The 27,603-nt window shown below is 47.1% G+C and overlaps 2 protein-coding genes across 6 annotated transcripts in view; one reads left to right on the forward strand and one right to left on the reverse strand.

The window, feature by feature from the left end:
- Window positions 1–27,603, forward strand: part of SLC25A37 (solute carrier family 25 member 37) — a 146,596-nt gene that overhangs the window by 58,893 nt on the left and 60,100 nt on the right. For 4 of the 5 annotated variants that reach the window (XR_006576726.1, XR_006576725.1, XR_006576722.1 and 1 more), the window contains exon 2: window positions 8,821–8,922. The gene's annotated coding sequence lies outside the window, so the exon portion shown is untranslated. Of the gene's footprint in view, window positions 1–8,511; window positions 8,713–8,820; window positions 8,923–27,603 lie in introns of those variants that run through there. The other variant, XR_006576724.1, reaches the window with a different exon arrangement.
- Window positions 11,785–16,532, reverse strand: NKX3-1 (NK3 homeobox 1). The gene is made up of 2 exons (XM_045004109.1): window positions 15,929–16,532; window positions 11,785–12,769 (listed from the first exon to the last, which is right to left on the reverse strand). Exons 1-2 carry the CDS (start codon window positions 16,530–16,532, stop codon window positions 12,354–12,356), a joined length of 1,020 nt encoding a protein of 339 aa, XP_044860044.1. The 3' UTR covers window positions 11,785–12,353.

Raw genomic sequence — 27,603 nt, forward strand, 5'->3', positions numbered from 1 at the left:
AAGCAGTGACCTGTGCTCTTCATTATTTACCACTCCCCCAATTTTTGTGTCAGCTGCCAACTTCATTAGTGATGCTTTTTGTTTTTCTTCCAGGTTATTAATAAAAATGTTAAACAGAATAGGGCCCAGTCCCCCTAGGAACACCCTCTTTATGACAATTCTCCATTTAAAATTCCTTTTTGAAACCTATCAGTTAGCTAGTTTTCAATCCGTTTAATGTGTGCCATGTTAACTTTATATTCTTCTAGTTTTTAAATCAAAATATCATGTGATGCCAAATCAAACACCTTATAGAAGTGTAAGTATATTACATCAACACTATTACCTTCAAGCCATCCATTAGGACAGCTGTAGGGGCTGTTGCTGCAAGCACATGCATTAGGATAGGCCAATGGTTGGACCATTAGCCTGGGATTTGGGAGACCTGGTGTCAGTTCCCTGCTGTGCCACAGACTGCCTGTGTAACCTTGGGCAAGTCACTTAGTCTTTCTGCAGTAGGGAGATAATAGAGAAGTGCTATCTCATTGAGGAGTTGGGAGGATAAATGTGTTAAATGTTGTGAGGCTCTCAGATACAACAGCAATGAGCACCAGGTAAGTACCTTAGCTAATTTACACTGGAGGCCCCTGAACAGATTGATTAGCCCAAAGGTGATTAAAGAAACCATTGCCCCTCCCTCCCACCTTCTGGTCCTATGATCATAAATTAAACAGTTTCCCATAATGCGTTGTTACCCTTCTGCTAGAGTAAGCCAGTTGGGCTTCATAAACCTGACACTGAAAATGTGCAGAAGGTCCTAGGAAGACTTTTTTTAAAGTTTTCTACTCTGATTTTCTTCTTGGGCTGGAGATTGGTGTTCTGTTGACAATCGATGTTTCCTTTTTGTTTTCTGTAAACAATACTTAGCTTAAAGATAAGACGTCTTTTCTGAGAGTGAATAGCTCTATACAGTATTGCAGCGAGACGTGTTTGGAAATGCCTCTGTAGCGATCCTTTGTTGATTTATTCTGTTTGTCCACCTTCACGCCATGATGTTCCACAGAAAAGGCAAGCAGCCTATTTCCACCCTGATTTCTTTAGTAAAGGAGAGAAAAAGAATCTGCTGAAGTTTTTGTGAAGTCATGCACTATAATTTCCCATGGATCGTGCAAGTGGAAATCTGTGGAAATCTGTAGTTTGCCATTTCTGCAAAGTACCTGTTTTCTTTTCTGAGTTGTACATGGTAGAGACTGTATGTCAGAATTAAGACTGGGACATTTACACTGCTTAGCTACTCCTGAACTTTATAGGCTGAGTGCTGCAAGGTGGTGAATGCTCCAGCCCCCATATAGTGAAGCATTTAACCACTTTAAGCATCTGCCCCAAAAACAGGTATAACCCATTGTGGAATGTGTCAATCCACAGAGGATGTGAACTGTTGCGCTTACCAGCTCCGGAACCTGGGTGCTTTAGCTCAGTCTGTAGCCCTGGTTCAATCTCCAGTGTCAGACAAGATGTTGGACATCACACAAGTGCAAAAAAATTGAATGCAAAATTGTGCTTGCAATATTGGAGGCTGTGTTTCAAAATCAGGCCCCTGGAATGCAGAATTTTTGGAATCTGTATTTTGGCTAGCGAGAGCATAAGGCTAGACCCTCTTTGAAGAGTATCTTTTCCAGCACCATGAATAGGGTGACCGGATGTCCTGATTTTATAGGGACAATTCAAATATTCAGGGCTCTGTCTTTTATAGGCACCACCCCGTCCTGATTTTTCACACTTGCCAGCTGGTCACCCTAACCATGAATAATCAGACTGGAATGTGTGCAAACCTCATAAATGTATGAATTCTGTCCCCTGATTTGTATGTTCCTTGTCAGAGAGTGTCCTCTCTGTGAATTTCGATCGATGGAGGAGCTGGGATGGGGACAGACCACTTCTGCTCCAGGTACAGATTATCTGGTGGATGCTGTACATAAAACCTGCTTGAATGTGATCCTCCACTTTCTCACTGTGTAAATGGCTGGGACAGCTTCTATAGAGCACTTCTGTCCCACTTAAGCCATATTTTGAAGTCTAATGTAGAATTTAGAAAGTGTATAAGCCTTGGGCTCGCCCTCTGCCCAGGGATCGATTTCACCCTATATTTGATCTCTTCAGGCCTGCCTGTGAGAGATGCTGAACACCTGCAGCTCCCATCGACTTCAGATGGAGTTGTGGGTGCTTGGCGTCTCTCAAAATCAGGCCATGAGTGTTTAGACACACAACCTATTGGCTACCCTTCCCTGTTCACCCCATCAGGTTCTTCTAGTTGATCCTGCAGTGTAGTCATTGGGTGAAATCCATCATTGTCAATTGCAAAGGGGTTTGGAAAAGATAGAAATCTTCATGCTTCCGAGCTTAAACCAGCCTCTAACTTTTGGGGGTCAGAGCAAACTTTCTATAGGGTAGGTAATCCCATAATTCCCCACTACAGGGTTTCTTGCACTTTTCTGAGGCGGTAGCGGTCACTTTCAGAGCCAGGATATTGCGTTAGATGAAGGACTGATCTGATCTATTATGTCTCTGTACTCTTTATGCCCCCTCGACTGTTAGCCCAACTGAGTTAACTGGTTCCCATCAGTCTGGTTTGCAAATGTTAATTTAGGTCAGAGAGAATTTTTTCTTGGCTCCCTTCAAGGTGGTGCTTGCCAAGTGTGTGGTTTATTGAATGCAAATGTTAGTCAACAGTTACGTTATCCAATGGCAGCCCTTTTTTTGCCGTGTTAAATGATTTGGCAGAAACAAGTGTAAATATTATGTCAGCATTAGACACTATTTAATCCTGATAGATATGTTGGCAGTGGAGCCTGACTCTAATTGACAGATGTTAAATGATGCCTTCTGTTTCTAGTAGTGCCACAAACAGGAGTTCTGCATTGTTAAGGCTGATTAAAAGTCCATGTCTCCATAGTCTGGGTGGGATTTTCTTTTATGTATTAATCAAGAGGAAATTTATCACTGCAAGAGTGTGCTTTGTCATTCCTACTGTTGTCATTAATGCTTTAACACTGGATTATGTGGATATCAAAACATTACAGCCCTTTTTTCTTTGTGTCCTTGTGCTTTGCGTTAAAGTATCAGCAGGAAGCCTTTCTGTCCCCTGTAGAAAAGCATGTGGGGGATTCAAGAGAAAAGAGTTGCAGAGGAGGAAAAATTATAAAGAACTCAAACATTCGTTGTCTAGGCAGGAGTCCGCCAACAAACTCTTAATGGCAGGAGTTGCAAAATAATCTGTGGGTTCCCTGCCTAATCAGATCGGGATGTTAGTACTGCAAGTTGCCTCTCTGGATGCGAATGTGATCACAGTGGGTGAGATGTTACCTTGGTTCCCAGAATCAACTTTTGGAGAAGTACTGGTGCCAGGTGTGTGTGCATACACGCTCCTTGGAACGCTGGCAAAAATCCAGCACCTGGGACAGGTAATACTGATACTACTTGACAAGTACAAGCCTTTTATCTCAGAATCCCAAAGCTTTTGTCTGACCATTTTACAGATAAGGAAATTGAGGCATAGGGAGGCAAAGTTACTTGCCCTAAGGCCACCGAGTGGGTCATTGGCAAAGCAAGGAATAGATCCATGTATTTTTAAAGGTACTTAAATGTCTACCAATGCAGATAGGCATCTAGTGAAACTTAGGAAAGTGCCTAGGCCCACTTAGCATCTGTCTGCATCATTAGGTGCCTAAATACCTTTAAAAATCTAGCTCCTGGACCCCTAATCCTATGCTCAAATCACTAGATAGCCCTACCTCTCTTGTCAACTGCACATACACAAAGCAAGCCCGTCTAATACATGTGGTGGATTTGAGGTTTGCAAAAGAAACTTCTCAGACAAGAGTGGCAAGTAGGATGGATCTTGTGTAAGGGATTAATAATAGGCCGAGGAGCCTTTCATCTCTAGGCCACTGGTTCTAATGCATCCTGGGGCAGTGGAGACCAGAAGTTGTTACCAGCTGGTGTCAAGTGGTAGCTTTTGTGAAATGAATTGTGGTCTCCATCCGTTCAACTGCAAGATCAGCATTGCAATGGCATCTGGTCTCTTTGGTGGTGCTTTCAGCACCAGGGCTGAAGACTGAAATGAGAGTTGAGAGAGCGGCCCTCTCAGCCCTACTGGGTGGTCCCCTTGATCAAATTCTGCCATCTTGATGGCTGGTTTGATAGCTTAGGTGAAAATGAGGATGGTGATTTCAGTGCAGTTCCTATTACCTGGTCAGAAAAACCACCGCCACAAGTAGCCATAGAGGGATGTCTCAACAAAGCCGAGGCGTGGGCTTGGATTCTACACCATTCTCTCATCCCTCACTATATGCAGAAGCATGAGGGCTAAATTTGTCCCATGTGAAACTGTTGGTTTCAAAAGGTTCCCTTATGTTCTCTTCTTCGGGACAGAAGACATTTAAACTTGGCACATAACACCTGATTCATAAAGTAATTTAAAGATTTTTTTGGGGGGTGGGGAGGCCCTATAAGGCCAAATTATACCTTCAGTTGCACCCCCCATAAATCCACTGCAGTCAAGGACGTTAGTCTCTCAATTTACCCCAGTGCAATTGAGAGCAGAATTTGCCCCATTGTACCTGTTTCGTGGATACAGGACTTCGGTCTCCAAAGCTATACTTTGTGCGCCTTTCACAACCAGTTAAAATCTCTGCTTTGAAAAAGTACCCCCCAGGCAACCTAGTAGGGCCATGGATGGCAGGTGTGTGTGCTACCCTCCTGGGTTTATGGTTATTTTTCCTTAGAGATTTAAATCCACTAAGTTAACAAATAAACAATAAGAAATAATGAATTTAAAAAAAAAACATTTTGAGGGAAGATTCACACCTCAGTTCAGCTTTGTCTGCACAAACGCCGACAAGTTATTCTAGAGATGCTTCTGCTCTTGCTTATGCTGGTGTAAATCAGGACTCTGTTCCAGAGAAATCAATTGTGTTACAGGAGTGTAAAATTGGCATCTGCTCAGAGCCAAATCCCATAAGCCTGATTCTTTGCTGCCTGGCACCTTTTGCTGCTGTTTACACTTGCACTACGAAATCAGAACGGTAGCAGTTTACACGTACTTTGCACTGGTGTAAATGAGGATATGAAGTGCAGGGCCATGGAGAGAAACTACTGTGTGGTGTGAACAGATTTAAAAAAAAAAACAACAACAACAAAAAAAACAAATTGTCCCAAATTCACTTTGAGTGTCCAATTACTCCATTGACTTTAATGCATGAAAGTGGCCTGTTTTGCTTTCTTGTCAGCTTGGAAGTAGTGGAAGATGGATGGAGAAAGCGATTCATCTGAAAGAAACACTTACTGCCTAGTTGTGGGATTTATGATAGAGGTTCCTGTGGCTTTTGCTATATTTTTTTTTTCTGTTTTGATGAAAGCACTGCTGATTGGCGCGTGCAAAATACCCGACTAAAAATCTGAAAAGAACAGGACTTATTTCTGAGCTTCTAGGGTGAAATTCACCACTGTATATAGAGAGAGAGGGTACCGTCTACACTACGGGATTATTCCGAATTTACATAAACCGGTTTAGTAAAACAGATTGTATAAAATCGAGTGCGCGCGGCCACACTAAACACATTAAATCGGTGGTGTGTGTCCACGGTCCGAGGCTAGCATCGATTTCTGGAGCGTTGCACTGTGGGTAGCTATTCCGTAGCTATCCCATAGTTCCCGCAGTCTCCCCCGCCCCTTGGAATTCTGGGTTGAGTTCCCAGTGCCTGATGGGGCAAAAATCATTGTTGCGGGTGGTTCTGGGTAAATGTCGTCAGTCATTCCTTCCTCCGGGAAAGCAACGGCAGACAATCATTTCGCGCCCTTTTTCCCTGGATTTCCCTGGCAGACGCCATACCGTGGCAACCATGGAGCCTGTTTTGCCTTTTGTCACTGTCACCGTATGTGTACTAGATGCCGCGGACAGAGGCGATTCAGCAGCGCTACACAGCAGCATTCATTTGCTTTTGCATGACAGCAGAGATGGTTAGTAGCCGTTCTGTACCATCTACCATGAAATTGTAAATTGGCAATGAGATGATGGTTACCAGTCGTATTGCACTATACCTTCTGCTGCTGTCATAGGTGCCCCTGGCTGAGATCAGCTGGGGGCGCAAAAGACAAAAATGGGAATGACTCCCCGAGTCAATCTCTCCTTTGTGGTATCTAAAAATAGAATCAGTCCTGTCTAGAATATGGGGGAAGTGTACTAGAGATCCAGTGTATCAGAGAACCAGAGAGCACAGCCGCTCTGTGTCTGATCCCGCAGGAATGATGAGCTGCATGCTATTCACAGGGGGTGCTCCTGCAACAACCCCACCTGTTGCTTCCCTCCTCCCACAGCCTTCCTGGGCTACCATTGCAGTGTCCCCCCGTTTGTGTGCTGAAGTAATAAAGAATGATTTTGATTTTGGACTGCATCGCCACCCATGCTGATCGGAGCTCCACGCTGGGCAAACAGGAAATGATATTCAAAAGTTCGCGGGGCTTTTCCTGTCTACCTGGCCACTGCATCCGAGTTCAGATTCCTGTCCAGAGCGGTCAGTGGTGCACTGTGGGATACCGCCCGGAGGCCAATACCGTCGATTTGCGGCCACACTAACCTTAATCCGATATGGTAATACCGATATTAGCGCTACTCCTCTCGTTAGGGAGGAGTACAGAAACCGGTTTAAAGAGCCCTTTATATCGATATAAAGGGCCTCTTAGTGTGGACGGGTGTGGCGTTAAATCGGTTTAACGCTCCTAAAACCGGTTTAAATGCGTAGTGTAGACCAGGCCAGAGAGAGAGCACAAAGCCTCACTTATGCCTTCAAAGTAAGGCCTATGCGAGACATCAGTGGTGAGTAGCCATGGCTCTGGCCCGCTAGTCGGATGAATTTCATCCAAAGTCCCAAACCTTCAAACACGCACATGCTTTAACTTTTAAACATTTAAGTGGGCCCTTTGAGTTCATGCAACTACTCTCCTGCACAAAGGTGAACACGTCCATAAGTGTTTGTCAGATGGGGGGCCTACGAGTGTAAAAGTAAAGAGCTGTGTCTCCTGTCTGGGAAGCAGGATGAGTGGGTTGGGAGTAGTTTACAGGGTTAAGCCAAATCGAAAATATTTAGAGGCCTCTGCATATACTCAAATGATGGGATTATGGAAAAATGTGAAACCATAATAAGTTTTAGCTCGAATAAGCACCTTACTGTATAAACTGTTGGTTGCTAGAGAGGCATCCATTTGCTGCTAATCAGGCTGAATGACATCATCCTTCATGTAAGTCTGGAGTAGTAAATAAATGTGCGGGGGGGATTGTTCTCCTTCCTGCAAGGTGTGGTGGCTCCTGAGTAAATGAGAATTGAGGCTGTTCAGCACATGTCAGGATGTGCCATTCCTGGCTGGATTGGACCCGGTGCCCTTTTAACAGTAGGGTGGTAAGAAATGTTGGTAGCATTCAGTGTTAGCCTACTCTTAATAGTGATGGGGGGGTGATCTGATACCTGCAAAACTGCTGCACCAGCTGCTCCTGACCATTGATTGTGTGCCGCTCACATTAGGCCTGATCCTGCACTAGTGACACATGCGAGTAATCTATAGTTCTGGTGGCAGCCCTGTTGACTTCAGTGGGACTTCTCACATATGAAAGTACTACTCATAGGAGTAAGGTACTGGAGGAATAAGGGCTAAATTATGGCTTTGCGAGCTGGAGTCATGTTTCTGGAAATAGGACACAGACGCACCATGTGAGTGAAGGTATTATACCTATGAAAGGCAGAGTGAGGGATGCTTAGGTGGAGCTGTGCATCTGTGGCATCTTAAGGATGCAGCATGAGCTCCCTTTCAGCCTGATCCAAATCCCATTGGGCTCTGAGGATAGACTCCCCTCAGGCCCTATCTGTGCAGCCTTTAAACGCTATAGTTGTGCATCAGGGGCTGGCCCCCAGCCATGACCCTTAACCCACTAGATCCACTCCTGTTTCAGAGTGTTGAGTCGTGCTGGCTGCTTGCCTTCCTCCCTTGCATTCATGGCATGTGAGCGAGCCCCATTGCTACTCCTTGTAATAGTGCACTAGGGGATGGAGTAAGGGATACCAAGTTTGCACACATGCCCTGGCCTGGTGCGTTTGCCTGGCTGTAGCCAGATTCTGACCCCAAATACATGAACCTGAAACACACACAAAGGAGATTTTAAAAAACAAACCCCCAAACCAGAAACCCCACACAGGCCCATTTCTAATACAGACCTTTAAATTTTTATTCCAAAGTACAAAGCACACACATTGGGAAAAATAGTATCAAAATATATATACAAAAATAACAACTGTTTGCACTGGACTGATTTGATAAAAATACAAAGAGTGGGCAATTCAGAGAGAGTTTTGTTATGGGTTACAACCGAAGAGCTGGGACACAGATGAAATATCCAAGTGGGTGTTCAGTTGCCATGACTACTAAAGAACAATGGATAAAATCCATTGTTGCCCTGCAGATGGGGCCCAATTCCCCACTGCCCTATCATTTACACCTGGGCAAAATGGGTGAGCCACTCTCTATGGTGCACAGTCTTATACTTTATCCCCTTTAAGGGCCAGGGTGTCTGGGGCTAGCCAGCCCTGTTCAGTTATCAGATCCAGCTGGGAAAGGGGGAGGTGATCCCTATGAAAAGGCTGAGAAAACTGCTGAGGAGAGGTGTTGTGGGCCCTGAAGGGAAGGGTGAGTCCTCCTTTCCCCCCAGAGAGGCAAGGGGAAACTCTATGGGAGTTGCAGCACAGGATGGGCAGAAGAACTGCTTTTGATATTTTGCCTATATTTTACTTGCAGGGGAGAGACTTGAGTGTGGCCGTGAGTCCTTCCTGAGGAGGTTGGGAAATCGAAACTAAGTGAAGGGAAACTGAGGCAGCAGAGAGCTTGAAGCCAGACCAGGTAGGTGACACTACTACATTTACACTGGTGTGAATCAGAAGTAAGTTCATGGAGATCAGTGGAGTTAGTGAGATAAGAATCCGACCGGATCATTCTGATTAGGCAACATTTTACACCCACTTTGCACTGATTTAAATGACCACACAAGATGCAGGGCAACAGAGAATGAGGAGCTTTGCACCAGTGCAAAATAGGCATGTAAAGCTACCAAATCAGCATGGTAAGTGTTTTGCACCCATTTTGCACTGGTGTCAATAATGGCACAAGGTGCAAGTCATGCCCACTTGGGCCCAAATGTGCCTGTGGATTTCTGCATTCGGTGCTTGTTCCCGCAGCTATTTCTCCTTTGAGTAATCCTATCCCATTAATGTTAGTGGGGCTCCTCAAGTGAGTCAGGGCCTCAGGATAGGGCCTTAAGGAATCTTTTGTTCGAAGGACTGTATGATCACGTCTTTTGGAAAGTGGATAAGCGGCGTGCTTGAGTTTGAAACATATTGTAACAGCCCAGAGATGACCTTCTACTCTTAATGCTGACTGAGAGAAAGGACTGAATCCTTTCAGAATGAATAGGTTCTAAATAAAGAACAAGCTGGAAGAAAAATGTTATCTGGAGATACTAGAAGTTACATTCCGACTAGTTAGAAAACAGGCCGTTATCCTTTCATGTATTTCCAATAATTTACCCAGTGGCAGTGACCATAAATTTGTGGCATTGGTGAATTGTTCACCTTAATGGGTTTGATCCTGTAAACTATTCCTCCCATAAGTAATCCTGGCTCACAATAGGAGTCTCCTGGCCACCTGCAGGTCTCCTGGCTTGAGTAAGGATACTTGTGAGTGTGCTGTTTGCAGATCTATTGTGTTGGGGGGAGGAGGGAGACAAAGATCAATTTTCAAAGATATTTTCATGAAAAATAAGATTTCTAAAAATTCCCCAAACCTGAAGACGAGCTCTGTGTAATCTTGAAAGCTTGTCTCTTTCCCCAGTAGAAGCTGGTCTAATAAAGTATATTACTTCATTTCCCCACACTCTTTTTGTCTCTGAAAAGAGATGTTTACAATTCCCAGTCCGGTAGCAATCACTCCAACGATATGCAGCTCCAACTGCCTTGAGGAGAAGGGAGGGAAATTAGGCCTTTGGCTTTTTGTGGTTTGGGGGGTTTTTAATTCTCTTTAGGAGGTGCTCAGATACTGCAATGAGGGGCATCATTATAAAGAACTGGATAGATTAAAAAACCCCACATATGCTCAGAGGGCTTAACGGCCATAGTTCTAATAACATCAATAGAACTCTGGTGATTTGTACTAGCTGAGAAATTGGTCCACTGAAATGATAAATGATCTAACATAATTCCCCCCCCCTCCCAATTTTTATTTCATTTCTATTTTAAAACATTTCTTTTCTCCGCAGTAGATGTTGCCTCAAACTTTATGTACTGGCAGGCATTTCCTTTGCTCCTAAAAACCATCACTGCTACTTTGAACAGACTGAGGTCAAAATATTGCTATTCACTAACCACCAGGCATAAAAGCTTTATCCCACGTTTCTCTTGTACACTGCAAAGTGCTGAGTTTTCTCACTTCCCACTATAGAAGATAGGATTAGAAGGCGCTCTGCACCATGCAGCATCAAGCTAGTACAGTATGTATCAAATGGAAGCAGGAATCACCTCTGTTAGTCTGTTCAAATGATGAGTGTGATTTAACAACAATAAGATCATTTAACTCTGTGATCATAAGAACATTTTACAGCAATACTGAGCCAGTGAGCCTCTTCTAAAGCACGAGGCTGCTTTGTCTCATCTAATTTTACAAACATAATTGCTTCTCTTTAAACTGTTAAGAAGGCTGAAAACTTAGAATTATTCTATTCAATAGCCTATGTGTTAATGTTCAAACAGCATCAGTGCGGTGATATGCAAAACAGATCTGTTGTGATACTGACTTTCTTGCTATCTTCTGGTTTGTTATGTGCTGCTAAGTTAGTGGTGGTATGCATGGGTGTGTAGGCTGTAGAACCTGAGCAGCTGTAAATTGGCACGGTTCCTTCAGAATCAGATAATCGATTTACACCCGCTGAGGATCCTTCCCACCGTATTTATTGCATATGGTAACAACTCTGTTGTTGCCTAGTATTTCATGTTTGTTACTATGCAGTGCATCATGGCTACACATCACTTCATGACACAGCAGAGAGAGAACTGCACACTTTCTACTTCAAACCAAAAGGTCTTTACCACTTGAGCTAAAGGAGACTCTACTTTAACGAGCAGCATAGGTGCTATGACACATAGTTATGCAGTTCTAATTCTAGCCAGTAAAGAGCAGTGGTGCACATATTTAAATGGGGTTAGTCATGTTGGCTGACATAGTTCTAATATATCTGTCTTTTCACCCTAGGACCACATGGCTCTTAGTTTCCATTTAATGAAAAAAAAAATGCAGACTCCATGTTTTTTCCATTCAGTACCCCACCTATGTTCTGTTTGAGAAGACCAGATATTTAAATATTAAATCTACTATGTAGTGTCACAGAGTTAGTGGCCTAGATGAACACGCCGAGATAATTGCTGTGCAAAACCATCATCATTACTAAGTTTTTACACACACATCATGCGTAGGGCTAAAGTTTTTTCCAAAGCACCTAAGTCCCACTTTGAAAAGAGACTTAAACACATGGGTGCCTAAGGCCTTGGCTACACTGGCGCTTTACAGCGCTGCAACTTTCTCGCTCAGGGGGGTGAAAAAACACCCCCCTGGGCGCAGCAAGTTACAGCGCTGTAAAGCGGCAGTGTAAACAGTGCCCCCGCGCTGGGCGCGCGGCTGCCAGCGCTGTAAGCTAATCCCCACGGGGAGGTGGAGAACCTGCAGCGCTGGGAGAGAGCTGGCGCCGCGACCACGCTCGCACTTCAAAGCACTGCCGTGGGAGCGCTCCCGCGGCAGCGCTTTGGAGTTTCGAGTGTAGCCAAGCCCCAAATCATATTGACTTTTTCAGTGAGAAAGAGGCATCCACTGTAGTGGATAGAGCACTGGACTGTAACTCGGGGGCCTGGGTTCTGTTCCTGGCTCTGCCGCTGGGTGGGCTTGGACAAGTCACTTCATTGCTCCGTACCTCAGTTTCCCCATCGGCAGAATGGAGATTGTAATCCTTTCTAAAGCACTGTAAGATCTACCAATGGAAAGTGCTATACAACAAGAGCATGGCATTTATTATCAGGTGCTTTGGAAAATGTTATCCTAGACTTGTAGCAGCGTCGAGAACCTTGCAAGTCCCTGGAAGGGAAAAGGACATGCAGGGTGCTCGGCATCACTGAAAATATGGTTAGAAGTGCTTTTCAACCCCAACCCCACCCCCACCCATTATTAGAAAAAGCAAAACAGTAAAAATAAAAAGAGCTTCTCTTTGGAAAAATTGAAGTCTTTAGCTGTAGTTACCACAAAGAGGGACTCCAGCCATTCAAGTAGTACAGGTATGGATAGTACTGGTAGCTGTTATACACAGAAATCAGAGAGGCCCTGGAGACATCATCCTCTTTAAGGACTGGGAAAACTGAGTTCTTATCAAGTCCACTGAGTTCTGAGGCTAGTTGCTTCCTTTTGGTTTTGTACCTTCTGTTCTGGAACCAGATTTTCACCTGGGTTTCAGTGAGCTTCAGGTTCTTCGCCAGGTGGGCTCGCTCCGGGGCAGACAGATACTTCTGATGACTGAACTTCCTTTCTAACTCAATGACCTGAGTGTGGGAGAAGGCTGCCCGTGAGCGCTTTTGCTGCTTCGGGGTCCTTTGGTTGCTCGGTGAGGATTTCAGAGGGTTTTCACAGTCTGATAGGTTGGTCTCCGTATATGCCTCTGGGGGAAGGAAGAGGGGAGTTAGACACCAGAAAGAAAACAGAACAGCTTGTTCTCAGGCATTTGCCTTGCCGAGAGCACACAATTCCATTGTCATCCTGGAGACATTTTTACATGTTCACGTGAGCTTAAAAATTCAAAAAGCTTTTGTATATAATTCTCCCCTGCCCCTGAATTTTGATAGTGTTCACTCTGGGCCAGATTTTTAAAGGTATTTAGGCACCTCACTCCCATTGATTTAAGTGGAAGTTAGGCACCTAAATACCCTTAAAAATATGTTCCTCTGTTGTGAAAATGCCTTTTTCTTCTGTACTCACAATGAGTGTCACCATTATGGGGTCCAGACTGGGGCTCCTAGGCATTATTGTAATACAAATAAAGTGTTGCTAACTCTTGGGATTTTATTGTGAGTCTTACAGTAGTTGGTGTTTTTCTTAAAGCCCTAGATTCTGGAGTCCTGTGATTTATGTGAGAATCTCAGCTTTCACTTTAAGAAAGTCAGTCAGTTTCTACCCTCATGTTGCAGAGAAAAGTTTGGAAATGTGAAGTCAGTGTGCCCCAAAGGCTCAGATGGCAACTATATAGCAAATTTAAAAAACAAAACAAGACCCCACCATCCTCATAATATAGGGTTTGGTTTGGTTTTAAGGTACATCTCCTGAGTTTTGAATGCTTGGGGATGGCAGTCCTAGTAATTTGTAATCATTGGCCAACATTTTCAAAGGTGGATGCCCAGGTGTATGTCTGGGCACCCATAAAAGTGGGTCTGATTTCCAGAGGTGCTGAGCACCTGCTACTGTCATTGAAATCAGGCCATGAGATAGATGCCAGATAGATATAGCCTTTAAAAAAACCTTATTCAGGTGGATCAGTATAAAATTAGAGGCCCCGTTCTCTTTCCACACACATTCCACTTACTTCCATAGAGGTACTGCTACTCTCCACTGCTTTAATTGGCAGCAGGATCAGTCCCTTAGTGCCTAAAGCACCCAAGTTTGAGAACTTGGGCTCTTGACTCAGTCCTGCCCCATCCCTGTGAATGGCAAAGCTTCCAGTTCACATCAATGGGAACAGGATCTGGATCCCTACACAAGTTACCAGTCAGGTGGGAGTTTTACTGCTAGAAGGCTGAACTTCTGATATATCCAGGGTAACGAGATCAGAAGTGTCTCCTTGATGCTGCTCTTTTTTGCTGTGGCATTGCTGAGCAAGTTTAGTGGGATAAAGAGGATACCTGCCACGTGAAAGACGCACTAGTACATGCTGGTTTTAATGTGACAGGAGAGCAGAGTGAAGGAATTAGGGCATTGTTGATGGCCATCACAGCTCAGAGGTAGCAACCAGACATATCGCCTTCATCTTATTTCCAGAAGAATCATTCTGTCACTTCAGATCTGTGGGTGCTCAGCACCTGTCTGGATCGGGGCTGATCGAAGACAGTGGGAGCTGGGAGTGCTCCAGGATCAAGCTCTCCATAACTAAAACCCCCAGTCTGAAAGATTTCTTTAAGAGACAGCATCGGGTTAAAAATAACAGCAATGCCCTCCTCTTGTGGTGCTAAATGACCCCTACAATTACTAAAACTGAAAGAACCTTAAAAACAAATGATCTTGTCACTTTTTATGCAGTTTGTTGCTTTTTATTTTTTTAATTATTTCATTCAGCATGGACAATGGAAATAGGTCAGTTTCCCATGTTGAAATGTTTGGGATGGAAACAATAGGCCATTCCTTATCTGGTACAAATTAATTTAGCTCTGCTGAAGTCAGTGGAGTTGTGCAGATTTACACCAGCTGAGGATCTGGCTCAATTTAAGGGATATTTTTTTAAAGTAAATTTCCAAGGGAATCCCACCCCCACTTCCCCCCACTTTAAAAAACAAACAAAACAAAAGAAAGTTCATTGAAACATTTCTCTTGATCTTTGCTTTTGTGAAAACTTTGAACTTCAGGGTCAACTTCACCTGGAAAGATCCCTTTTAACATGAAAGTGATTGATTAAAGTGTCTTTTATTAATATTATAGTAGTTCCTGAATATCCCAATCAGGATTGGGCCCGGACTGTGGTAGGTGCTGTACAGACATAAAATAGATCAGTCCCTTCCCCCAAAGAGCTTACCTGTGTTTGATTCCCCCTTCTTGTATATAAAAAACATGATGGAGAGACACTTGAGCATTCCCTGGAGTGTGCAGTGGTTTCCAGTGCTTCCCCAACATCAACAATTTTCAAAAATGTGTAGCAGCTTCTTTTTCTTACCCCCTCCCACCATCATGCAGGTGCATGCTAGAGAAACTTGTTGATATTTAAATGTCACCATTCTTTAAAGGAAGCGCCAAGTGATTTGCAACGTTTTGTGTTTGGCTGCCCCAACCTGGAAATACACAGGTCCCAGAAATGCACCACCTTAAAAATGACTCAGCAGCAGATGCATTAACAATAAGATGCCCTTTAAAGCATTTTTTTTCCTGTGGAGCCTCAATCATGGGCCAGGCCCCCCTTGTGGTAGGTGCTGGACAGACACAGAACCAAAAGCCAGTCCTTGTCACAAAGAGCTTCTACTTAACAAATGGGATTTTAAAACCTCCTGTTAGATTAAAGAAGTAATCAGTGATGGTGAATGCAGCAAATTTACCAGGCCAGAATAAAAATAAAGGGAGCTTCCAGGAGCTCTTTAAACATGCAGCTGTGGCACTAAGGGGGGGATCTTGTTTCTGGCTGCTTGATTAGAGGGGGCTCTCCCATAGATTCATGCAGGGTCATATGTCTTTCAAAAAATGCTCAGGGGCAAATTTGCAACCCCTACTTCTTGAGGTGCCTAAATAGGACCTGAGCTCCTCTGGGCGGGGTGGGGGAAGGAAATAAATCTGTGCAGACAGTGGCTATTTCTATTGCTTTTCCCTTGCCGAGACCCCACTTATGCGCCACTTCCGCCTGATTTGGAGGTGTTCCCCCCCCCCCCCCGGCACCCTGGGAACAGAGCGCTTGGGTTTCAGTTGAGCGCTCAAAGGCAGGGGAGCTGCTCCTGGTTTAGGCTGCAGGGTCTCTGCTGACTAGGAGCGGGACCCGTGATTTACAGCCGTGCAAGTGGGGCGCCACGTGCGTGGGGAAAGTCTTGCAGAGCCAGGTGCGCGTGGGGCCGGGGGCTGAGCAGCTGCTTACCTGCGGCTGGCTCTCCGGGCTGCTCCGGGGGTGGCAGGGGGACCCCTTCAGGGAGGGGTTTCCCAGCTGGCTCCCGGGGAGCGGAGCTTGCACCGTCCAGCGCAGGCTCCGGGCTAGAGGCACCGCAGCATCCCCGGCTCTTCCTCCCTTTCCCCGCAGCTCCGCGGTCGGCACCGTCCCGCAGAATGTCTTGGATGAGGAAGGACGTGAGCGGCTTGGAGGAGTGGGGCAGCGAGCCCCGGGGAAGGCTCCTCCCCGCTGGGTGCTGCTGCGGGGCCCCGGGGTGGCTCTTGCCTTCAGGGGGCTCTGTGCTGCCCTGTCCCTCCTGCCTTCCTGGAAGGGGTGCCCGGGAGCTCATCTCCCTCCCCGCAAGTCCACCAGGGAGAAGCCCACAGGCACTTTCACTTTGCAACACTCCCTGCTTTGCATTTATAAGCCAGCCAGCCAAGCCTCCTGGGTCTGATTGGAGCCCCGGGCAGCAGTGAACGCCCTTGGAGAGCTTCCTGGGCTTCCACCGCTCCTGAGCAGTGAGATTCCTCCTTGGTATGTTCGCAGTGCCAAGGGAAACTGCCATGCCTTGCTGCTCCTGGCATGCTGTGTCCATGGGGACTTGCAAAGTCTCTCTCTCGAAATCATAAGGCTTTATATTGCTGCCCATCACCTCGGTATAGAAGTGCTGATATTTCCTGTTGACTGGAAGGCTGAGAAGCTGTGTTAGTCTGTATCCACAAAAACAACCAGCAGTCCAGTGGCACCATAAAAACGAACAGATTTATTTCGACATAAGCTTTTGTGGGTAAAAACCCTGCATTTGAAGAAGTGGGGTTTTTTACCCACAAAAGCTTATGCCCAAATAAATCTGTTCATTTTTAAGGGGCCACCGGACTCCTCGTTTTTAATCAATAGCAAAGTCCCTAGTGGACTTTGTGTAATCTCTGGCATCTCTCCCTCTGCTTGGGAGGAGGGTTTTTAGGGCAGGCCTGGGTGTCAGTGTTAGGGGTAGAAGGTGGTGCTGGTTGTAGGGTGGAAAGTAATTCACATTGTTTATAATACTTATTTATAGTAGTTTTGGTATTAAAGATATTTAGGCCTTTTTTATAGGTGTTTTAATAATGATGCTATTTTTCTGTGGGCAGTGTTAACATGATAGAATCTTTTGGATCAGAAATAAAACTGAGGTCCTGATTCACTGTGGTTATTGAACAGCTCCTGCCCCCCCCCTTTTTTTTTAAAGGAACGGATCTGAGCTCAGGTGCTCAGGTTATGAAGATGGTGGCAGAGATAGGATCCATGAGCGTTTGCACGTTGTCACATACCTGTGGTGCGGGGATGGTGGGGACTCTTGCATCAAGTCATAGCCCTTAACTCTGACTGACAGTAACCATTTTTCATGCATGCAGGAATATCTGGAGATAGACCTGTAAGGCAGCCAGTAGTGGTCAGAATGGAGAAAAGAGCTGTATGTCTTTCCTTTCTCAGTGGGAAGCCGCCCCTGCTATTCTCCTGGGATACTGTATCTCTTTGTGTACTTGCAAGCCCTCATTCGAGCCTCTGTTATTTAAGAGGCAAATATACGACCCCTTCTCTCTCTTGTCAGTTTGGTGTTTGCTCACAATTAGTTTTTGGCCATTACATGATTTGACCCCAAATACAGGGAGGAGTTGAGTATTGTGGGGAGCGAATCTTTAGTTAAATTCACAGAATCAAATTAATCCCCCCCCTGTAATGTCCTTAACTTCACTGGAGTTAGCCCAGTGATCGGGCCCATTCAGTCCTGGTAGGTAGCAAATGTTACAGGAATATTTATGTAAAACCATCATAGATGATGGAGTAAAATTCTGCTTTGGCTTCTGTTGACTTCCATGGGAAGCGCTTCTTTGAGAACAAAATTTGCCCTAAGGTCTAGATAGGTCTAGATCCTCAGTTGGCAGGAATGGATTTACCATTAAACAAACCATGCGGTGGCACGGGGTCCCCAAAAACATCCCCCCTCAAAATGCAGGACAAATATCTGACAACCTGCCCCCGAGTCCCAGCCAGTGGTGCAGCAGACTCAGGCAGGCTGCTTGTATGCCGTGGCCTGTAGCCTCACACTGCTCCCAGAAGTGACCGGCTGCTGGCACGTCTCTGTGCCCCCCTAGCGGAGGGGTGCGAGGCGGCTCCGCATGCTGCCTCTGCCCCTGGCAGCACATGGAGACACACTGCCCCCCTCTCCCCAAGGGGCGCACAGACAAGTGCCAGCAGCAGGGCTGAGACGGCTCCCTGTCCGCTCTGCCTCCTTCCATGCCACTTTGCTCCTGGAAATGGCCGGCATGTGTCTGCAGCCCCTGGGAGGGAGGTGTGTCTCCATGCGCTGCCCCCGCCCCAAGGGCCGACTCTGCAGCTCCCATTGGCTGGGAACTGTGGCCAATGGGAGGTGCAGGGGCAGAGCCTGTGGGCAGTGGTGCACAGACACCCCCCCCCGGACCCCCTGCCTAGGAGCCACTGCCAGAGGGGTGTGTGCGCCGGTCGCTTTGGGAACTGCATTGCCGAAGGTAAACGCTGCCCCTGTCCTGCACCCCAACCTCCTGCTCCAGCCCGAGCCTGCACCCAGTACCCAAACTTCCTTCCAGAGCCCTCACCCCTCCTCCCACACCCAACCCCCTGCCCCAGCCCAGAGCCCGTACCTAGCACCCAAACTTACTCCCAGAGCCTGCCCCCAGCACCTCCTCCCACACGCCAACCCCCTGCCCCAATCAAGGTGCCTCCCTTTATTTTCATTTGCTTCCCATTACTTATAATTATAGGAGGAGGATGAAGGAAGGAAAGAAAGAAAGAAAAATGGTGGGTGGGGGGGAGGGAGAAGAGAGTGTGTTTGTTTTTTCTTGGCTGGGTCCTGGGGTGGGGGGAACGAAGCTGCACACGGGTTCTGCTAACTCTTAATCCGCCACTGTCAGTTGGTGTAAATCAGTATTGTTCCATTGCCTTCAGTGGAATGATGCTGATTTACATAAGCTGAGGAACTGGCACTGGATGTTTAATCTGATGTATTTGCAGGTGGTCCCCGCATATCACTGTCCCCTTCCCCCCATAAGCATGACATTCACAACACTGACTTCTCCTTCCAGCCCTCTACCCTTATCCACCCCCAAATCCAAAAACAAAGCCCCTACCCTAGGGAAAGCATATACTCTAAAAAGTGAAAGGTGCCCTGAAATCCTCAAGAGAATTCACTGCTATTGACTTTTACATGGAAGGCACTCAGATACTGCACTGATAGGAGGCAGTATAAAGCCCTTATAGACAGATAATGATCCGGCTTTTAACTTTTTTTTTTTTTCCGTTCAACCTCTCTAAACTGTTTACACTGGGTTTTTTTTCCCTGCAGTCTGTTTTGTAACAGGAATTGCGTCCTTGGAGAGCTTCAGTAGCTCCAATAATAACTCAGTCTCATTATCCTCTTATTGCCCAAGAAAAGCAATTTGGAAAGATTTATGAAGCAATTGGAGCCAAACAGTATTATTCCAACAATGCCCCTGCGCCAGGCTCTCTAACCCCTGGTCCCTTGCTTCTGGAGAGCAGATTAGGATCCGTTGCTAGCTGCCCGAAAGTTTAGAATGCATTCAAACTGGGTGGCCTGCAAGTGACTTCCTACCCAATCTGTTCAACAGCTTAGCCAGAAGTCCTCACCTGTAACGCATATTGGGAATGTTTGCTTAGAGCCGGGGGAGGTGACCTTCTCACACTGCCAGTGAGGGGGGGAGCGAACGCTGTGGCTGGCCCTGGCACCTTGAGATTTCCCACCTCTTCCCCTGTAAATATTGCAAATTTAGTTTAGTATTTGATGGGTGAAGCAAGGTGGGGTTACTCGTTACCATGGGTCTGATTTTCCTCTTACTCAGACGTCTGTAGGTCAGGCATAGCTGCATGGAAGTCAGGGGAGTCGCAAGATGAAATTGCTGTAAGAGGAGATTAAGGCATCATATAAATATAAACTCAGGGCCAGGCAAAGCATTTCCCTGGAATTCTCAGGCCTGATTCTGATCTGTGGGTTTGCAACCGTGTGAGCGCACCTTCCGTGTAATTACATCCGTTTAAATGTATATTGAAGCAGCTTTTGTGGATAGACAAGTCCTACGCCGATGTAAATCAGGAGTGCTGAAGTCAGTGAGATACACGGAGTAAAAAAAAGTGCAAATGCAAACAAAATCGGGCTTATTGGGTAAATTTTTCTAAGGGCCTACATGAAAGTCAATGGGAATTAGGCTCCTAAGTCACTTGGAAGCTTTTAAGAATTGGACCCAGAGTGTTTTTAAGGCTGAGCTGTGTGACAGTGTAACTGATCACTTATGCCTTTGATCTGAAGTCATAGCTTTACTGTTAATATTAAGTCATAGTACACCACTTACATAGTGCTTGATCCGCCAGGTCCTTGGATAAGTCTGTGGGGCTGTTGCCCGTGTGTCTGTGTGTGGGGTGGGTACTTGTGAGTGAATGGAAAACGAAGTGTTAGGTGTGGTCTTCTGCACTGAGCAGCAGTGAGCCTCAGTTCCCTCTGTTTTTAATGCATGAGAGAACGGTGCTCAGTTACTACAGTGGCGAAGGCCACACAAGTGCCTAGGGATGTCGGACTACAGGGTTACAATGGAGCAGGCTGTGGAGGAAGAATGGGATTGTCTGACGAACAGGGGCATGACCCTATTTGTCATCTTACTATTTCTCTCACCTCTTCAGCCTCCTGCTGTTGGGCAGCAGTGACTTGGTGGGTGCGGGCACAGTGCTCTTGTTGTAGGAAAGGGTGTCCTGCTCACCTTAGGCTTGTATATGCAGCGCTCCTCACCTGTGCTGCACAGGACGAATCTTGTAGGGCTTACCTCCGCCCCCTCCAGTGTAATGCAAATAATAACCAATCGACTAATTAGTCATAAGTGAACCCTGAATAACAGAACAGCCGTTGTCAGCTGTGTCTGCTTCTGCCAAGGCTGAATCAGCCCCAAGTATATATGCACACAGACCAAATTCTGCCCACTGCAGCCTTATTGATTTTAATGGGACTGTTTGGTCCCTATGCCTATCATTTTAATAGAATCAGCATTAAAAACATAGGGCAAGGTTCATCCCTGGTGTAAATCCACTGACTTCCGTGGTAGCCAGGTTTGCAGATTCTCAGTCCAGTTCCTAATCACTGGACTATGCTGCCCCCCAAATCACTCCTTGTAGTTGCAGGGCTATAATAATTCAACTCTGTCCAAGCATAGGCGTGATTATAATATGTTGCTTTCCTAGGTTCCACCCCAGGACCAACCTTTACCAGCCCTCTGTGATTACAAGCATAACAGAAAACTTTGAATGCCAGGGCGTTCAGCACAAACTGCAGATGAGCAACAGAAACGGCAAGATTTCAGGAGATTCTCTTTTCTCATTTTGGCTGTGGGAGTGCCCCTGTGTGGACACTTGGTGTATTGTGCTAACCCCATTCTAGCACCGGTTGAAGTGTGTGTGTGTGTGAGGGTACGTCTACACTACGGGATTATTCCGAATTTGCATAAACCGGTTTTGTAAAACAGAATTTATAAAATCGGGTGGAGCGCGGCCATACTAAGCACATTAAATCGGTGGTGTGCGTCCATGGTCCGTGGCTAGCGTCGATTTCTGGAGCGTTGCACTGTGGGTAGCTATTCCCTAGCTATCCCATAGTTCCCACAGCCTCCCCCGCCCCTTGGAACTTCCGGGTTGAGATCCCAGTGCCTGATGGGGCAAAAATCATTGTCGCGGGTGGTTCTGGGTAAATGTCGTCAGTCACTCCTTCGTCTGGGAAAGCAACGGCAGACAAGCATTTCGCGCCTTTTTCCCCTGGATTGCCCTGGCAGATGCCATAGCATGGCAATCATGGAGCTTTTTTTGCCGTTTGTGACTCTCACCGTATGTGTACTAGATGCCGCTCACAGAGGCGATTCAGCAGCGCTACACAGAAGCATGCTTTTGCTTTTGCATGACAGCAGAGATGGTTACTAGCCATATTGCACCATCCAAACCCTTCCATAAATTGGAACTGAGGATGATCATGGCTACCAGTCCTTTTGTACCATTTGCTGCTAGTGCCCCTGGTCAATCAGCCAGGGGCGCAAAAGCCAAGAGTGGTTACTAGCCATATTGCACCTTCCATCGTTTTGTACCATTGGCTGCTGTCATAAGTGCCCCTGGCCGATCAGCCAGGGGCGCAAAAGCAAAAATTGGGAATGACTCCCTGAGTCAATCCCTCCTTTTTGGTATCTAAAAATAGAATCAGTGCTGCCTAATATAGGCAAGTGTGCTAGAGAACCACCTGCTCTGTGTCAGAGCCCGCAGAAATTATTATCTGTATGCTATTCACAGGGGGTGCTCCTGTAACAACCCCACCTGTTGATTCCGTTCTTCCCCCAGCCTTTCTTGGCTACCGTAGCATTGTCCCCCCACTTGTGTGATGAATTAATAAAGAATGCAGGAATAAGACACACTGACTTGTTAGTGAGAAATGAGTGGAAGGCAGCCTCCAGCTGCTATGATAGTCCAGACAGGACATTAAGCAGTGTGTAGGAGAGAAGCCCAGCATCCCACTGCTAGTCCAGGGGCAACTGAATCTTTTCTTTACACATGAAGGGTGGGGGCTGATGGAGCTCAGCCCCCTGTTGCTATGATGAGGATGGTTACCAGCCATATTGCACCATCCATCCACCAGAAAAAATTAGGGCCAATAGGCTGATGACGAGGACGGTTACCAGTCCTTTTGTACCATCAGCTGAGGCTGATGATGAGGATGGATTTCCATCATTTTGTACTATCAGCTTATGCTGATGATGAAGATGGATTTCCATCCTTTTGTACCATCAGCCGCCCATGGCGGGGGGGGGGAGCAAGGATGTTGGTGTTGAGTGCTGCACTATCGCGTCTATCTGCAGCATTCAGTAAAGATAGGGTGACATGTAAAAGAGTCAGAGGATTGTTTTACCTTTCGCTTCTGGGGGTGGGTGGGGGGTGGGTGAGTAGATTGCCAAGCTATGCCCTGACCCGCGGGCACTGTGTTTGACCCTAGAAGCATTTGGAGCTCAGCCAAGAATGCAAATAATTTTCGGAGGCTGCAGGAACTGTGGGATAGCTTCAGTCCTCCAGTCCATGCGCATCCATTTGATTCTTTGGCTTTCCGTTACGCTTGTCACGCTGCAGTGCGCTGAGTCCCTGCTATGGCGTCTGTCTGGAGATTTTTAAAAAAGGATTCTGAATTTCATCTTCTGTAACGGAGCGCTGATAGAACGGATAGAACGGATTTGCCTGCCCTTACAGCGATCACATCCGCATGGTCCATGCGGGAGCTCTTTTTTTTATTTTGATTTCGGACTGCATCGCCACCCGTGCTGATCGGAGCTCCACGCTGGGCAAACAGGAAATATTCAAAAGTTCGCGGGGCTTTTCCTGTTTACCTGACCACTGCATCCGAGTTCAGATTGCGGTCCAGAGCGGTCACTGGTGCACTGTGGGATAGCTCCCGGAGGCCAATACCGTCGATCAGCGTCCACACTAACCCTAATCCGATATGTTAATACCGATACTAGCGTTACTCCTCTCGTTAGGGAGGAGTACAGAAACCGGTTTAAAGAGCCATTAAAATCGATATAAGGTGCCTCCTAGTGTGGACGGTTTTGGCGTTAAATCGGTTTTACGCTCCTAAAACCGATTTAAACGCCTAGTGTAGACCAGGCCTGAGAGAGAGAGAGGGGTCTGGCTGGCTTTTGGTTTTTGAAGGGGAGTGGAAAACAGGACAGATTTAAAGGGAAGGGAAATGTAATGCCTTCCCAAATTGCAAATCATTCTACAGAACAGTGCAGCATTTGGCTGTGGGCTGAGTATATTTTAAATAAGCCAAGAATTCTAAGGGTGGGGGGGGGGGCTTTTGAATGAATTGTTGCCAGCAGACACCAATATTGTAAAGAGGCTGACCCTACAGGTATCAAGCTCACAAAGCTCTCCTGGCTTGCGTGTGTGTCTGTCCGTCATAAGGGATTTGCATTGTGCGGTGGCTACTGGATTAAGTCCTAGACTCAGAGTGTGATCCTGCAGAGCCTTATATAGTTGATTCTATTTTGCATTGCTCCTGTGAGTAAGGCTCATATGGTAGTGCCTGTAGTTTTGCTACAGGCTCTAAAATAAGCTCAACCTGGCATTGTTTGTGATGTCTGCCTTCCCTAGGCATTGCCAAAAGCCTTCAAAATGCCTCTGTCTGTCTCTCTTCTCCTGCCCCCACCCATGTGTTCTCCCTCCTCCCAAGAGAGACTAGGTGGATGTTGCATTGGGATTTCAGTAGAGTTAATGGAGTGGCCCTACCTCCTTGAAGCTGCACATGCCTGTAAATGCATTTTACTCTACTAATGCACTTTCAGCCATCTGGGTTGGATACATCACAGGAAAAGCATCGAGTGCCCAATCCTGCAACCTTGACTCATCCAGGTAGCCCTACTTACTCCAGGCCCTAGCCCACTGCCATAGGCGGCGAGTTATATGGGCCCATGGTGCCCATGCTCCACCAATATTTAGGAACGTGGGCCTGGCTCCACCAATGTCTGGGTTTACCGCGCTTTGGGGGGCCTCACGCTTCAGGGGAATGCAGTCCAAGGTGGACTGGGGGGCTAGTGGAGGGTCTGGTGCCAGCAGCAGCAAGTGACTTTGCCCCAGCCCGTCCCGCTCCACTCCGCCCCGCTGGCTCCTGGTGTTGCTCGGGGGAGGGGTGGAAGCCAGAAAGAGGCCGGGCGGGTGGGGAGGAAGGGGTGGAAAGGGGGCAGGGAGGGGGTGTAGCAGGGGTGGGCTGGGGCCAGGTTGCTTACTGTTGCCAGCGCCAGGCCCTCCACTAACCCCCCAGGCTGCCCTGGATCCCATGTCCCCCTGAAGTGCGGGGCCCCCTAAAGCATGGGGCGGTTGCCCCAGTTCATCCTATGGATGGGATGGCTCTGTCTGGACCCCATGCGGGCCCCCCAAAAGCGTGGGGCATGGGGTGGTTGCACCTCTCCGTCCTATGGACGGGACGGCTCTGCTTGGGCCCGTTCTGGGCACCACCAAAAATCATACAAACGTGGCACCCATGCCCACTGCTCGGGTGAAACTCTTATCAAGTCTCGTTCCATTATTTCCTGTAAGGGTTTGCCCAATGCAGGGCCGCCCAGAGGATTCCGGGGGCCTGGGGTCTTCGGCAGTGGGGGGCCCTTCCGTTCCGGGACCCGCCGGGGAAGTGCCCCGAAGACCCGCGGCGGGGCCCCCCCGCCGCCGAATTACCACCAAAGTGGGACCCGCTGCCGAAGTGCAGCCTGGTCTTCGGCAGTAATTCGGAGGCGGGGGGCCCCCGCCGCGGGTCTTCGGGGCACTTCGCTGGCGGGGCCCGGAACGGAAGGGCCCCCTGCCGCCGAATTGCCACCGAAGACCGGGCTGAACTTCGGTGGTGGGTCCCACTTCGGCGGTAATTCGCAGGCGGGGGGTCCGTCCGCCCAGGAGCGGACGGACCCCCCCGCCGGCGAAGACCGGGAGCGGAAGAAGCTCCTGCGCCCGGCCCTGCAAGAGTTTTCCGGGCACCCCGGAGCGAGTGAAGGATCCCGCTCCAGGGGCCCCGAAAAACTCTTGTGGGGGCCCCTGTGGGGCCCGGGGCCTGGGGAAAATTGCCCCTCTTGCCCCCCCCCCTGGGCGGCCCTGGTCCAATGCATCTTCCTGCAGGTCATTTGTGAATATCCCTGTATACTATTTATTCTCTGGGTATTTTGCCACTTGGTTAGTTTGACTTCCTCCTCCACAGCTAAAAACCTGTTTAGCAGTCTTCAAGGTGGGGCAAGGAATTATAGGTGGAATTCATAAAGGTATTCAAGTACTTTAATTCCCATTAAAATCAATACCTTTGAAATCAATGGGAGTTAGGTGCCTAAATACCTTGGTGAATCCCACCTTAATAGTTAGCAGGGCCTAGGGCAGCTGGCCTGTCTCCTCAGCTCAGGAAGGAGTGACAACAAACCCAAAGTATTTTAAGCCCCTTCCTTCGGGGCACAGTTTTATTCTTTGCACAAATTTCCACAAACAAAGCAGGCTGCCAGGACCCAGAGGCCTTTCCTCTTGCATTTCTTCTCCCTGCTCCAAGGCTTGCCAGACAGGAGCTAACTTTCTTGCAGCTCTTTCCAACTCTACTTTCTCAGCCTTTTGTAGAGAACACCTGACCCTTTCCCTGGAGGGTATCCTAATCGAACAGAGCTGGCTGGTCTCTGACTCCCTGGGAGACAGGCAGACCATCCTGTTACTTACTCCTTCTTACTGCAGTTTCTGTTGCACAGATCCAATGAAGTATTTAGTCTCCTAACTTCCACTGGAGTTAGGAGCCTACATACCTTTGAGGATCTGGGGCTCAGTGTCTGGAGAGAGCATTTTGGAGAGATACTGACCCCTAGAGATTGGATGTGAGAACCTGGAATTGGTACTTATGTTCAGCTCTCGCTGTGTTGGTCCCAGTCACATGAACCTGGGTGACAAAGGTCAACACCGCACCACATGACGGGTCAACATCCGCTGATTCCAGTGGCTACTGTTACAATTGTTAGCATGTCATGGCTGTTTGGTGGCCTCTGTGAAATGAGTTTGGTGGGTTTCAGTTTTGTTTTGTAGATCAACAGAGGGCTTCGTTCATTCCCCAGGGCTGCTAATCCATCACCTATCACCAGTGCTAAATTCGCAGCACATTAAAAAAGTAAATAAACCATTGTAGCTTAGTGGCCTAATAAGTAGGGTGACCAGACAGCAAGTGTGAAAAATCAGGATGGGGTGGGGGTAATAGGAGCCTATATAAGACACAGCCCAGAATATCAGGACTGTCTCTATAAAATCAGGACATCTGGTCACCCTACCTAAGAAGAGGCAAAACAGTCAAAGCCCAAAGAACCAATCACACTTGAATGACAGGGTGGAAAAATTCCCCAGCATATTTTTAATTTTAAGAAGAATCCAAAATAGCAAACACAAACAAGCATCAGCAAGCAATAGTACTGTCAGAGATTCACTTGATGCCTGGGTAGAATGGTGGTAGGGGGACCAGAAATGCAGAGCCAGTTCGGATTAGAGAATGCAATTCAAGAGCTTGCAGTTTTTTCTAGATATGCAGAAAGACTTTGAAGGAAAAAGGAGCAATTCGTCTCTCATGTTGTGTTTCATCTGAATGAAACAGTAACAGAGGAGCATCAGTGAAGCCGTATGAAAAGGGCTACATCCCCAGCTGGTATAAATTGGTGTAGTGCCATTGACTGGAATCAGTGCTGATTTACACCAGCTGAGGATCTGGCCCAGTATCATGAATCCATGGCACAGCAGCAGTGACCAAACACAACACAGAATGTAATTGTGGGCTGTGACCCACTACTGATTTTTCTTCAAACCTATCCATTGAGATATTTTTCTGAGGGCTTGTCCACAAAAACAGGTAGTTCCCAGGAAACTGGGGTGCTAATCTACCCCGCACTAGCCAGTCACGCACTAAGTGCCCGTGTGGACCATGGTGCCGCACACTAACAGTTCCCTAGCGTGCTTTCATCTACCCCGCTTTGAAATTAGCCGTTCCCTAGTGCGCTTTGAACTACTCTAATGTGCAGCAGCAGGGTCCATGCTGGTGCAGGGTAGATTACACCTCAGCTTGTCATTAGCTT

This window comes from Mauremys mutica, chromosome 2, assembly GCF_020497125.1.
Source record: "Mauremys mutica isolate MM-2020 ecotype Southern chromosome 2, ASM2049712v1, whole genome shotgun sequence".
NCBI classification, from domain to species: Eukaryota; Metazoa; Chordata; order Testudines; family Geoemydidae; genus Mauremys; species Mauremys mutica.